The sequence below is a fragment of the Corapipo altera genome, unplaced genomic scaffold (assembly GCF_003945725.1).
Source record: "Corapipo altera isolate COAL_440 unplaced genomic scaffold, ASM394572v1 55, whole genome shotgun sequence".
In the NCBI taxonomy this organism is placed as follows: Eukaryota; Metazoa; Chordata; class Aves; order Passeriformes; family Pipridae; genus Corapipo; species Corapipo altera.
The window spans coordinates 552,710-564,416 of NW_020884882.1; the positions used below are offsets into that span (position 1 = coordinate 552,710).

Genomic DNA, 11,707 nt, shown 5'->3' on the forward strand with positions numbered 1-11,707 from the left:
CGGCGGCGGCGGCGGGGGCCGGGGTGGCGGCCGGGGCTGCTGCCGAGGCCGCTGCCGGTGCCGCGGCCGTCGCCGTCTCCGTCTGCTCGGGCGCCCGCAGGCGTTTCATGAGCGTGGTCACTCGCACGGCTTTCTGCGAGGGAGAGTCGGGGGCCATGGGGCTGGCGGAAGGGCAGGTGCTGGCAGCCCCACCAGGCTCACAGCCCTGCGATGGGGGACCGGGGGAAACTGAGGCACAGCGCACCCCCACACACCTTCCACTTGGCCCGGGCGAAGTTCTTCTCGATCTGAGCACAGACTCCATCCTTGATGTTCTTGTCAGAGGCGGCATTCCCAGAGATCCTGGGGAGGTGGGGAGGGATGAGCAGCCCCCATCAGCCCCCCACCCCAGTCCCCCACCTGACCCCACTGCCTCTCACCACTCGTGGGAGATGGCCTCCTCTGCTGTGATCCGCTGGTCCTGCTCCACCTCCATCAGGCGCGTCACCAGCTCCTTGGCTGGGTCACAGAGGGGGACGTCAGTGCTGGGGGGGACAACACGAGACTCCACATACCCACCAGCACGGGGCTCACCTGCCTGTGAGATGTCATCCCAGTATGGTGGGTCGAACTCGTAGTCCCCAGCCAGGATTTTGCGGAAGAGGTTCTTGTCGTGGTTCTCGTAGTCATCCTCGTCTGCCTCCTCGTAGAAAGGGGGGTTCCCAGAGAGGCTGGGGGATGTGGTGGGGGGCTCAGCCCAGCCCCTGGCCCCCAAGCCCCTCTGACCACCCCAGCCCTCACCCCACACTCACAGGATATACATGATGACACCGATGGCCCAGCAGTCCACCGGCCGCCCGTATCGCTGCCGCCCCACCACCTCTGGAGCTGCAGGGGACAGAAGAGCAACCCTGCCCCGGGGTCCCAAATGCCATGGCTCTTTGGCCCTGGGATCATGGGGAGTGGGAGGGACCCACTGGAACCCAGGATCAGCCCCCCCAGGGTGTGATGGGGAATGGGAAGGACCTGCCAGAGGCACCTGTGACCATCAGGAGGGACCTACTAGGAGCCCCCAGGACCACTCCCCACTGTGGTGAGGAGCAGCAGGTACCTGCTGGGACCCCAGCAGCACTGTCCACCCCTGAATGCCCAGCCGGCTGGCTCTCACCCACCCAGGTACTCAGGGGTGCCGCAGGGTTCCTTGATGAGCCCGTTCTCCAGCTTGGCCAGATGGAAGTCGCTGATGACGATCTTGGAGTTCTTCAGGCGGTTATAGTACACCAGGTTCTCCAGCTGCCAGTGCAGGGGCTGTGAGTGCCAGGGTGGGGGGCATGGCACCACCCATGGGTGCTCCCACCCCTCCACCACCCACCTTGAGGTTCCTGTGGACAATCTTGAGCGAGTGCAGGTAGGCAACAGCCTCCAGCACCTGCCGGATGACATTGCTGGTGTCCTTCTCGGAGTAGTAGCCCTGATCCAGGATCCAGTCAAAGACCTCCCGGCCAGTGGCCCTGCAGACAGCAGTTCTGCCAAGAACCCACCCTGGTGGGGCCACCCTGCACACAGCCCTGCATGTCCCAAACTTACAGCTCCAGGAAGATGAAATATTCCTTGCGGGTGATGTAGACATCCACTAGTTGTAGGATGTTGGGGTGCTTTACCCTGCAGAGACACAGGGGCATGGGTGGGGGTCCCTCCCCACTTTGCCCAGCTGCACGGGTTCCCCCCCAGCCCTGGCACTCACATTTTGAGGATGATGATCTCGTTTTTGGCCGCCTTCCGCACTTTCCGCCCGTCCCGCTTCAGAAACTTCTTGCAGGTGTAGAGCTTCCCCGTCGTCTTCTCCTTGGCCCGGAAGATTTCACAGAACTCTTCCCTGCAAGGGGTACCCCCAACCATCACCCCCTTCCTGGGGACCACTGAGCTTGGGGTGCTCAGGTGGTCCCTGGGCCCACCAGTATTTCCCCCAGTCCCAGCGGTCACGGGAGATGCCACAGGGGTGGAAGGAAGCTGTGGCTAAAAACCTCTTTGGAGGAGAGGCGAAGAAAAAAACAGCAGTGAGAAGGAACTGATATGGAATAAGCAAAATTATAGGGAAGGGGTAATATTTGCTGGTTAAAAAGCCCCCTCCTCACAGCAGCTGGGGTAAGACCCACTGCACAGCCACCTGTGCCGAGGTGGAACAGCAGCACATTAACATCAGCACTGCGGTCAGGGAGAAAAAAGGGGAGACTTGCTGGTTGCTGCAGTATTTCTGTTCTATTATTAATGGTGCCTGAGCCCATTGGCCAGGCCAGAGCCACAGGGGAGCCCCCGAGGGGCACTCGGCACTGCTCCAGCAAAGCCTTTGGCTTCCAGTCTCCCCCACTGTGCTGAAATCCTTGTGGCTGCTGCCCTGGATGGAGGGGAACTGGGACCCGTGGGCTTTGGGGCAGGCTGCCCAGAGGATGGAGCAAAGATCTGAGAGCACCAAGGTCCCCACTGCCACCCAGTGTCACCCCACCAGGCATGACCAATGGCCAAGTGGTTGCTTTGGAAAAAATTCTGGTGCATATTCTGGGGTCAAACTGCTCTCCATGGGTCTGAGAGCTGCATTTTTGGAGTGCATCCTAACAGGTCCCCCAGCATGGCAATAAAAGTTGGGGGAAGCAGCATTGCTCTGCTCCCCCCCCAAATGATATCTGCCTTTCCTTTGCTGGAGCAGAGCCCTTCTGCTTCCCAAACTGCTTGGGGGAGCCAGGATCGTGCAGAATTGCTGCAATCCCTGCAAGTCTTGTGGCGAAGAGGGAGGGATACAGGGAGATACCCAGCTGCAGCCAGCTGCGGTGGGAAAGCTTGCTGCCCTCCTCGGAGCCGGCTGTGGAAACCCCCATGCACCCACAACCAAGAGGAATTAATTAGGAGATAGCCACCCCAAAATGCACCCTGCCATCCTAGCCCAGCTGGGCTTCAGCACCCCAAGAGCCCTGCAGGCAGCGTCGTGCCACTCCTCAGCCCGGGGTTACGCAGGCGTTGGGGTCCCCGGGGCATCCGCGGGCCATGGAGGGACCAACTCACGTTTTGATGACCTGGCCCAGGTCATATCTGTCAGTCACCTCGGACGGCTGGTTATAATCTTTCTTGTCTCCCAGCGTCACGCAGCCAAACGGCATCGCAGGGCCCGGTGCTGGCAGGGCAGGGAGAGGCGGTGAGTGCCTGGCACCGCCGGCCCCCCTGGAGCCACAGCAGACCCTCCCGAGCCGCACTAATTAATGTAAAACCTGACGGAGCTCAGAGCCTGCTCCTGCTCCCCAGCTGTCACAAACTGCCGTGTGCCCAGCCCCACTGATGTGCATCCAAACCCCATGGCATCCAATCTTTCTGCCTGGGCTCAGGCTGCCAGCACAGCCACAAGCTGGCCCCTCTGGCCCCCCCTTGTGCGGATCGTTAATTCTTAATTAGCGGCCAGGGCTAGTGCACTGAACCCTTCAAAACCAGGGCCCAGAGCACACACTGAGGAGGGAAGTGGAGGTGAATCGACCCTTTCCCATTTCTCAGCCCAGTTTTGTCCCACGGTGACATTTCAGCAGCCGGGGCCTCCCCAGGCAGAGCATTGTCACACGTTGTCACACGTGCAGTGGGTTACACCAGCCTCAGCTCCCCATCCCTTTTCCCGGCCCCGACTGCAGCACCGGGCAGGTGGGCACCGCGGCTCGGAGGTGCCAGCCCTCCTGCCACCAGCAGTGGGCAGGACACTGACTGGCCTTGGCACACACCAGCTCCTCTGGCCCTTTAGGAAGGATGTTTTGCCCCTTGCTTTCCTGCTGGGAACCCTTCAAAACCAGATCCTCCTTGGAAGCTTCCCAGAAAAAAATCTGGTCGCATAAAGTGATTTTTTTCCCTCTCCCACCCTGTTACCAGGAGGAAGTTTCAGCTGGTGTTATTTTCTGATGGCTCAGAAGGTGACAGAGCTGCCTGGGGCCCCCCAGCCCTCTTGGATGGGCCTGAGTGGGACCCTGTGATGGGATGCTGGCGCGATGCTGGAGGGACCCATTGCCAAGCACTTAAGCTCCCTGAACCCTGCGCTGTGCTGTGCCAGCCTGGCTGTGCCCGTGCCGGCAGCGCCCGGGGCCCGGTGGGGAGAGCTGCGGGCAGGATGGCAGTGCGGGATGCGGGATGCGGGAGCCGGCATCGCGGGTACCCAAGCGCCGAGCCTGTTGCTATGGCAATGGGAGCTGAAGATGCAGAAAGCGGCACATCCTTTGGAGGGGGCAGGGACGGGCAGCACCCGGCAGTACCCGACCCACCTGCGGGTGCACAGCCCCATCCCTGCTGCACAGGCCCTGGGAGGAAGGTGGTCCTGCCCGCAGCACCCAGGGCATGCACCTAAGCTCTCCCTGGGGTGACTGACCCAAACCTGGGTGGGACAGCAGTGCCCTGAGCCGGGGAATGGGGGGATGCTTCTTCCTGCCTCCATCCCTAGGAGCTGACCTGCCTCTGTGCCTGCTCAAGCAATGCCCAGAAGATGAGTGCTCCCAGCTTGCACGGCACCCAGGCACCCTCCTGGTGCCAGGAGAGCCTTCACCAGGCAAGAGCACCCACACCCATCCTGCTCAGCGTGCCCCAAGTCCTGAAAGAGAATCAGAGCACCCATGGGACACCCCTGCCCGTGCCACAGACTGGGTGAGGCTTTCCAGCCCACGCCTGACTCATACTACCAGCCTCCCCAGCAAACGTGCCCTGCCTGGCACCTCCGTGTCCCCATGCCACACGGTGCTGGCTCTGCCCTGCCACTGTGCTCGATCAAGGGGGACGAGGGCTGTCCTGGCAGCTGCTGGTGTGGCAGTGGGCTCAGTGCCACAGACCATCGGGGCAGCGCTGGCCTGCGGGCGGGCAGGCAGGCTGCCAGCACTGGTGGCACAATGCCAGGATTAGTTGGTTAGGGGACCCGGGCAGGATGATATATTGGGATTTTATTGCTGTCTCTGCGAGCGCTCAGCTAATCTGCGCTCATAAAATTAGTTCCTGTTGGTTTAATGGGGGCTCCTCCTGCCAGGGCTGAGCACCGGTACCCTCCCCTGCCCCAGGAGGCTTGAGATGGGGCTCAGCACACCTGAGGTACCCTGCAAGGGAGGCTGGCACACAGCCCCACATCGGGGCCAGCACCTGCACCCCACAGGTGAGAGCACCCTCACCGCAAGCAGGGGCACCCAGGGGTAAGGGGTGGGCGAAAGGGCGAGTGCTTCCTCCCCGAGGTGCTGGGGGGAAGGCTCAGTGCTGCGCTGGCACCCGCACGCAGCCAGCACCCCCCTCCAAGTGTCTAATTTGGGAGCAGAAGCAACAGCGGGTGTAAGACAATAGCGGGGAAGTGGGTGGCCGGGTGGGGATGGCACGGAGGGATGACACAGCCGTGCAGCTCTCGCCAGTGGGGACCCCCAGCCCCCCGACCCCCAGCTCTGCCCTACGGCGTGAGGTGCCACCGGCCGGTGCTCCACCTCCAGCCCCGCTTCCACCTGCAGCTGCCCTGGACGTGTCCGTGGGGGGGTCCCCGCTGCCATCCCGCCCCCACGTCCCGGGGGAAGGATGTACCGGGGACAGGCAGAAAATGCAGCCGGGCTGAGACGGACTGAAATATTGCTAGTGCAGGCAGCGGGCAGGCAGCGGGAGGCGGAGGGGAGGCGGAGGGGATGCGGAGCGGCCGGCCGGCTCTGCGCTGCTCGCGGAGCCCCCGGGCTAGGGCTGAGGCAGGGCTTGGGGAGCCCCACCGCCCCCGGCCCGGGGCGTGCGGGGGGACAGCCCGGGACGCGCACCGCAGGGAGGTCTGCGCTTGGCCGGCTCGGAGCGCTGCGGCAGCGGGAAGGGAGCGGACTGCGGGAGACAGGCGCGGGGTCCAGGAGGGGATGCTCGGCGGCGGGGACACGGGGAGAGAGTCCCCGGCAGCAGCCCCCGCCACGGGGCCGGCCCAGGTCTCCGCTTCGAGCTCCGCGCGGAGACGGGGGCGGCACTGGGGCACAAGTGGCCCGGGGGCGCTAGCGGGGCGGCGCGGGGGGAGCCGGGCTCGCCGTGCTCGCGGCCCCCGTCGGGGCTCGGGGTCTGCGGGACGCGGGGTGCCGGCGGGGGCAGCGCGGCGGCAGGCAGCCGTCGGGGCGCACACGCATTGGGCAGGGACCCGCACGGCCCCGCCGGGATGTCCCGGGTCACCGGGGGCGGGGGGAGAGTCGGGGGCAGCCCCGGGACAGGCAGTTCCAGATCCCAGCAACGCCCCCACCGCCGGGCCCGGCCCCCCTCGCCCCCCGTCCGGCGCAGCGCGACGCTCACCTGCACGCCTCTCCGACCGCAACGGGGGGCTGCGGCCCGGAGCCGCCGCTCGGGGGGAGCGCGCCCCTCCCTCCCGCCCTCCCGTGCCGGGCCGGGGCCGAGCCGGGCCGAGCCGAGCCGCTCCCAGGCGCTCCCAGCGCTCCCAGCCGGTCCCAGCCGAGCCGTCGGTCCGTCCGGCGCGGCCCCGCGCGCCCGGCGCGGCAACTTGGGGGGGGCGGGGCCGCGGGGACACGCCCCGCCCCGCGCCACGCCCCACCCATGACGTCACGGCCGATCTTCGCGCCCCGCCCGTGGGCCCCGCCGGGACGGGTCACGAGTGGCGCCCGGAGCGGCCCACGGGGGGACACCGCCCTGGGGCCCGCGTACCCCATGGGACTGGAGACCCCATGGGACCCTACACCGTCCTCATCAGGCTGAGCCTGGGTCCCCCTGGGCTGTGCCATGGCCACTGGCTCAGGATGGGATGGGATGAGATGGGATAGAGTGCGGTGGGATAAGATGGATGGGATGAGATAGAATGATGTGCAGGGGGGTGGGATGAGATAATATGAATGGGATGGGATTGAACACGATGGATGGGATGGGATGGGATGGGATGGGATGGGATGGAATGGGATGGGATGGGATGGGATGGGATGGGATGGAGGGGGATGGAATGGAGTGGAATGGGATGGTGTCGGATGAGATGTGACTGGGTGGATGAGATGGGATGGAATGGGAGGGGTGGGATGGGATGGGAAGAGGTAGGATCAGGATTTTAGCAAAGCTAAATTCGGGCTCAGCATCACAGGTGTCTGTCCCCTGAGGGCACTATGAGGACACTGCCAGGAGGACACTCCTGCCTCTGTGCCATGATCCAGGGTGAAGCAACTTCTCCTTCCCCAGCTGCAGCACCAAAGGCCCTGCTTGCTCCCTCATGACAGGGATAGTCAGTGCCCCACAGCTTGGCACAGGGAGCAAGAAAGCGGCAAGAAATCGTCCACCCTGATTCTCTTCCTCTGCCCACAGCTTAGGCATGGCACCCAGCCAGGGGTGGGCAGCATGGCCCCCGGGGCACAGCAGGGCCCCCAGTCCCTTGCCCTGCTCCCTCACTCCCTGCTCCTCATGCAGTGCAGCCGCGTGTGCAGAGCCTCCCCGACGGCTGCGTGCCACACGCTGGCATTTGCGGCCCATATGGTGCCACTTCCGAACCATTCTTCCACTCCCTTTCCCTCCCGCCCCTGCACCCACCAAACCCCAGCTCCCCAAACCACCTGGCTTGCACCAAGTCGCTGCAGGGATGTGGCCTCCCGTGCCCTGGACCCACAGCCTTCCCCCTCGCCCATGGACAGGGAACATCAGGGTCCCATCCCCTAAGCCAGCATCTCCCCTCTGCACACAGGAGACCAGGCAGCACCCCAAGGCAGAGCCAGCTCAGAGCACCCCTGGCACCTGTCCCCTGCGTGGCACCGAGCCCTGGGCCCACTGCCACCCGCGCCGGGTAATTAACAGCACGTGAGAGCAGGGGGAATTAGCAGGGCACTGTAGTTTGAGCTCCTAATCAAGAGTTTAATCATAGTGGCTGGCAGCAGCGTGCCACAGTTATTAATCTCTGCACCTCACGGGGACCTGGAGCATAAGTCACAATTACCCAGCAGGCGCCTGTGCGGTGCAGGGCTGCCTGGCCGTGGCTCACAGCACGAAGGATGGGATGGGATGGGATGGGATGGGATGGGATGGGATGGGATGGGATGGCACTCCTCCATTGTCCCTTGGTCCCGCTTGTGCCCATCACCTCCCAGCACCAGACTCCTGCCCATGGCAGAACTGACCTGGGATCCCATTACTGTCCTCTGGTCCCAGCTCTGGTTCAGATCTTGGTCCACCCCATGCCTCCATTTTGGGGTGATGGGCTTTGCTGGGCCCAGTGGTGTTTGTCCCTGTAGTGCTGTGCCCCATTGCCCTGTGCATCCACCATCCCATGCACCCACTGCCTCATGCGCCTATACACTCCCTTCCCACTGCCTCCCAGAGCTGGGTCCTGGGTGTCATGGCAGTCTGGGGTGTTTATTTCTGCAGGACTTCTGGAGTAAACGAGACTGGGATGCCCAAGGTGGGGCTGCCAGGGCTAGGGGCACTCAGCTGTACACCTCTGCCTTGGATGGGGCACATGGGAGGGGGGGACACCTGGATGTACCCTTGGGTGAGGAGACACAGTGTGGGGGACATCTGGCCATACCCCCCACCCCAGCAGGGTGGAGGGGGTGCAGGACCTGCCTGCAGGGTGCTGGGGGGTACAGTGGGGTGCAGTAGGGAGTGTTCAGTGTGTCTGCTCCGGGGTGCAGTGGGTACAGCAAGAGGGTGTTTGGCATATACGTGCAGGGGTGCAGTGAGGTGCAGCAGGGTGCTGGGGGGTACAGTGGGGTGCAGTAGGGGGTGTTCAGTGTGTCTGTTCAGGGGTGCAGCGAGGTGCAACGGGTTGTTCAGTGTATCTGGGCAGGGGTTCAGTGGGGACTGTTCAGTATATCCATGCAAGGGTGCAGTGGGGTGTGATAGGCAGTGTTCAGTGTGTCCACGCAGGGGTGCAGTGAGATGCAGTGTGGGGTGTTCGGCATATTGATGTTGGGGTACAGTGATGTGGGGAGGGGTGTTTGTTGTGTCGGTGTTGGGGTGCAGTGGGATGCAGCGGGGGTTATTCAGTGTATCCATGCAAGGGTGCGGTGGGGTGTGGCAGAGGGTGTTCAGGGTGTCTGTGTTGGGGTGCAGTGGGGAGTGGTGTGGGGTGTTGAGCGTGTCAGTACTGGGGTACAGTGGGGTGTGGCGGTGGGTGTTCGGCGTGTCCATGTCGGGGTGCAGTGGGGTGCAGCGGGGGGTGTTCAGCGTGTCCGTGACTCAAGCACCACGCGGCACCGCATCCCTGCGTGCTCACCATCACCATGGCAACCGCCAGGCAATCAGCGATAATTGCGCACGTCGGCCCGGCAACAGGGCCAAATAAACCCCATCCCTCCTTTCGGGGGGCCGGCGGGGGGGCTAGGGGGGGAGAAAAAGAAGGGGTGCACCTGCCAATCATCACCCCTGGCCCTCAGTTGGGATCAGCAGCGGGGGGGGGTTGCACGGTGGCAGGGCCACCCTCCCCATAAGTGTCCCGTGGCACCCATGTGCCCTGGAAGGCGTCGAGGGACACAGCCAGTGAGCCGCCCAGCCCAGCCCCAGGTGTGAGGGAGCCTCAGCGGTGACCCCCAGCTCGGCCACCAGACCCCCACAGTGGCACAGCTCCTCCAGCCCATCCCAGCTGGTGACCACACCATGAGTGAGATCAGGGCTGCTCCCCACCTGGAGCAGCCTTGTCCCCAGCTACCTGCTCCTGGAGTGGCCCATCCCCGTGTTGATGACAGCACACAAAGCCTTCTACCTCTCCACTGACTTGGCTCCCATCACATCAGGGCTGGCTCCTAGTCCCTGGAGCCCTGATGTGGGAAGGGGGCTTGGTTTCCATAGTGTCCTGCATCACAGTGATGACATGGCATTGGGGTTTGGTTCTCCTTCCCACTGGAAGAGCTTTGAGGGTCCCCTGCCTCTCTGTGTGGTAGTACCTGCAGCCATAGGGACCAGGGTACAGGGAGGCTGCTCAGGGAGAGAAATGTCTCCAGGGGAGAGAACTGGCTCCCAGGGACAGGGCCAGGATCAGGGCTGGGACTGTGATGTGGCTGACACAGGTCCTGACCAGGCTCTGAGATGGGATGAGCCTCCCCATCTAAGGGTGGGTGTTGTCTCCTGGGCAGAGAAAGAAGAAAAAGACATGCCTTATAGCCTGGAAGGACTTTAGGGGTAAACAAAAGCTTCCTGGTAGCCAGCAGATCTCCCCAGGGGCCAACAGAGATTCCCAAGGGCCAGCAGAGATCCCCAGGGACCTCTAAAGCTCCCCAAGTACCACCAAAGCTCTCCAGGGGCCATCAGAGCTTCCTGAGGGCCATTAGAGCCACGAGTGAGTGCAGGGGTGCCCTGGGCAGTGCAGGCGCCCCCAGTGACAAGCTCCAGAACCAGGTGGGGAGGCCGGAGGGACAGGGCCGGCTGCCGGGGCCGGGATGTGGGCAGCAGGGACCGGGGGTGCCGGGGTGCGGGCGACCCCCCCTCGCCGCTCACAGGCATCATTAGCAAAACTCGCCGGTTTCTAAAAATGGCACGTCGGTGCCGCGGCGGCTGCTCTTCACGCCCGCTCCCCAGCACCGGCAGCCGCTAAAAACAGCTCGGCGCTGCCTGCTGCCTCCTGTCACCTCTCGCCCGGACGGCTGGCACCGGAGACCACCGCTACACCCAAACGCTGATTTAGCACAATTTTGCCCATCTCCAGTCCAGCCCCTATGCCGTGGCACCCGCTGCCTGCGCCCACTTCTCCATGAGGAGCCCAAACTCGCTGCTGGCTCAAGGTGCCATTGCGGCAGCACCGGCAAACGCCGTCGCAGCACATCCCCGGGCGATGCCGGTGGCGGGACCGTGCCCGGCTCTGCTTGTGCACCCGCAGCCCCGCGTGCGGCCACTCATGTTTTATAGATGGCTCTGATTTTAATAATTAATCCCTGCTAACGACAGCACTTTCCCCAAATAAAACATTTAAAGTGCTGTGTGTGCACGGCGCGTTGCCGGGGTGGGACGCCGGCTGCTCTGCTGCAGCCGTGGCGGGTGGGGACAGCACGAGGTGGTGTGGCACAGCATGGCGCAGCGTGGAATGGCCTGGCACATGCCCACAGCTCAGCTCAGTGCTCCACCAACCATGGCCAGGCAATGCAGCACCTTAGGTGTCACCCACCCAGTGCCCACCTGTGGGTGCACAGGCAGCAGCTTCAAGACACTCCCCCAGCTGGGGCAGGGGTGCCAGGTGCCATGCAAGGTGCCACCCTGCGGGGTCACCTGCCTGTCCCTGCTGCCGTGGCAGTGGGCACAGCACCGGTGCCAGTCATGACCAGCAGCATCGAGCAGGGGTGGGCAGGGGTGGGCACATGCCAGCCCTTGGCATGGAAGTCTGGGTGCTTATTCCTCACCTCCTGCAGCGTAATTAGGGCAGGATAAATGTGGATTAGCATGAAATCTGTCATCTCTGCAAGCACATTTGCAGGGGGGATGGGGGCAGCCTGAAGCAGGAGCCACCCTCACGCACGTCACCATAACCACGCCAGACTCATCAGCTAACAAGCAGTTCCCTGTGCCACTCCACTGCCAGCTCTGACAGCCCTGCTCCCACCGGCTACCCCCCCAGCTGCCCACTGTGTCATGGGCAGGGGGCCTGGCACACATCTTCCACCCAGTCACATCCCCGGGTACTCACCATGCTTCGTGCTGAGGAGAGCAGCACCCAGGGCACCTGTCTGTCCATCCGTTCACCTGCTCCTTCATCCATCTGTTTGTCCATCCATCCATCCATCCATCCATCCATCCATCCATCCATCCATCC

The 11,707-nt window shown here is 63.6% G+C and overlaps 1 protein-coding gene across 1 annotated transcript in view; it reads right to left on the reverse strand.

Moving 5' to 3' along the window:
• CAMKV (CaM kinase like vesicle associated) overlaps nt 1-6,460 on the reverse strand; it is a 7,031-nt gene extending 571 nt beyond the window's left edge. The window contains exons 1-11 of the mRNA XM_027640283.1: nt 6,277-6,460; nt 3,037-3,145; nt 1,724-1,855; nt 1,567-1,641; nt 1,352-1,490; nt 1,152-1,272; nt 792-867; nt 574-710; nt 420-498; nt 255-342; nt 5-133 (exon numbers count right to left, since the gene is read on the reverse strand). Of these exons, the coding sequence (XP_027496084.1) occupies nt 5-133; nt 255-342; nt 420-498; nt 574-710; nt 792-867; nt 1,152-1,272; nt 1,352-1,490; nt 1,567-1,641; nt 1,724-1,855; nt 3,037-3,131 (1,071 nt within the window). The 5' untranslated portion in view covers nt 3,132-3,145; nt 6,277-6,460. The remainder of the gene's footprint in view (nt 1-4; nt 134-254; nt 343-419; nt 499-573; nt 711-791; nt 868-1,151; nt 1,273-1,351; nt 1,491-1,566; nt 1,642-1,723; nt 1,856-3,036; nt 3,146-6,276) is intronic.
• Between the last annotated feature and the right edge of the window lie 5,247 nt (nt 6,461-11,707).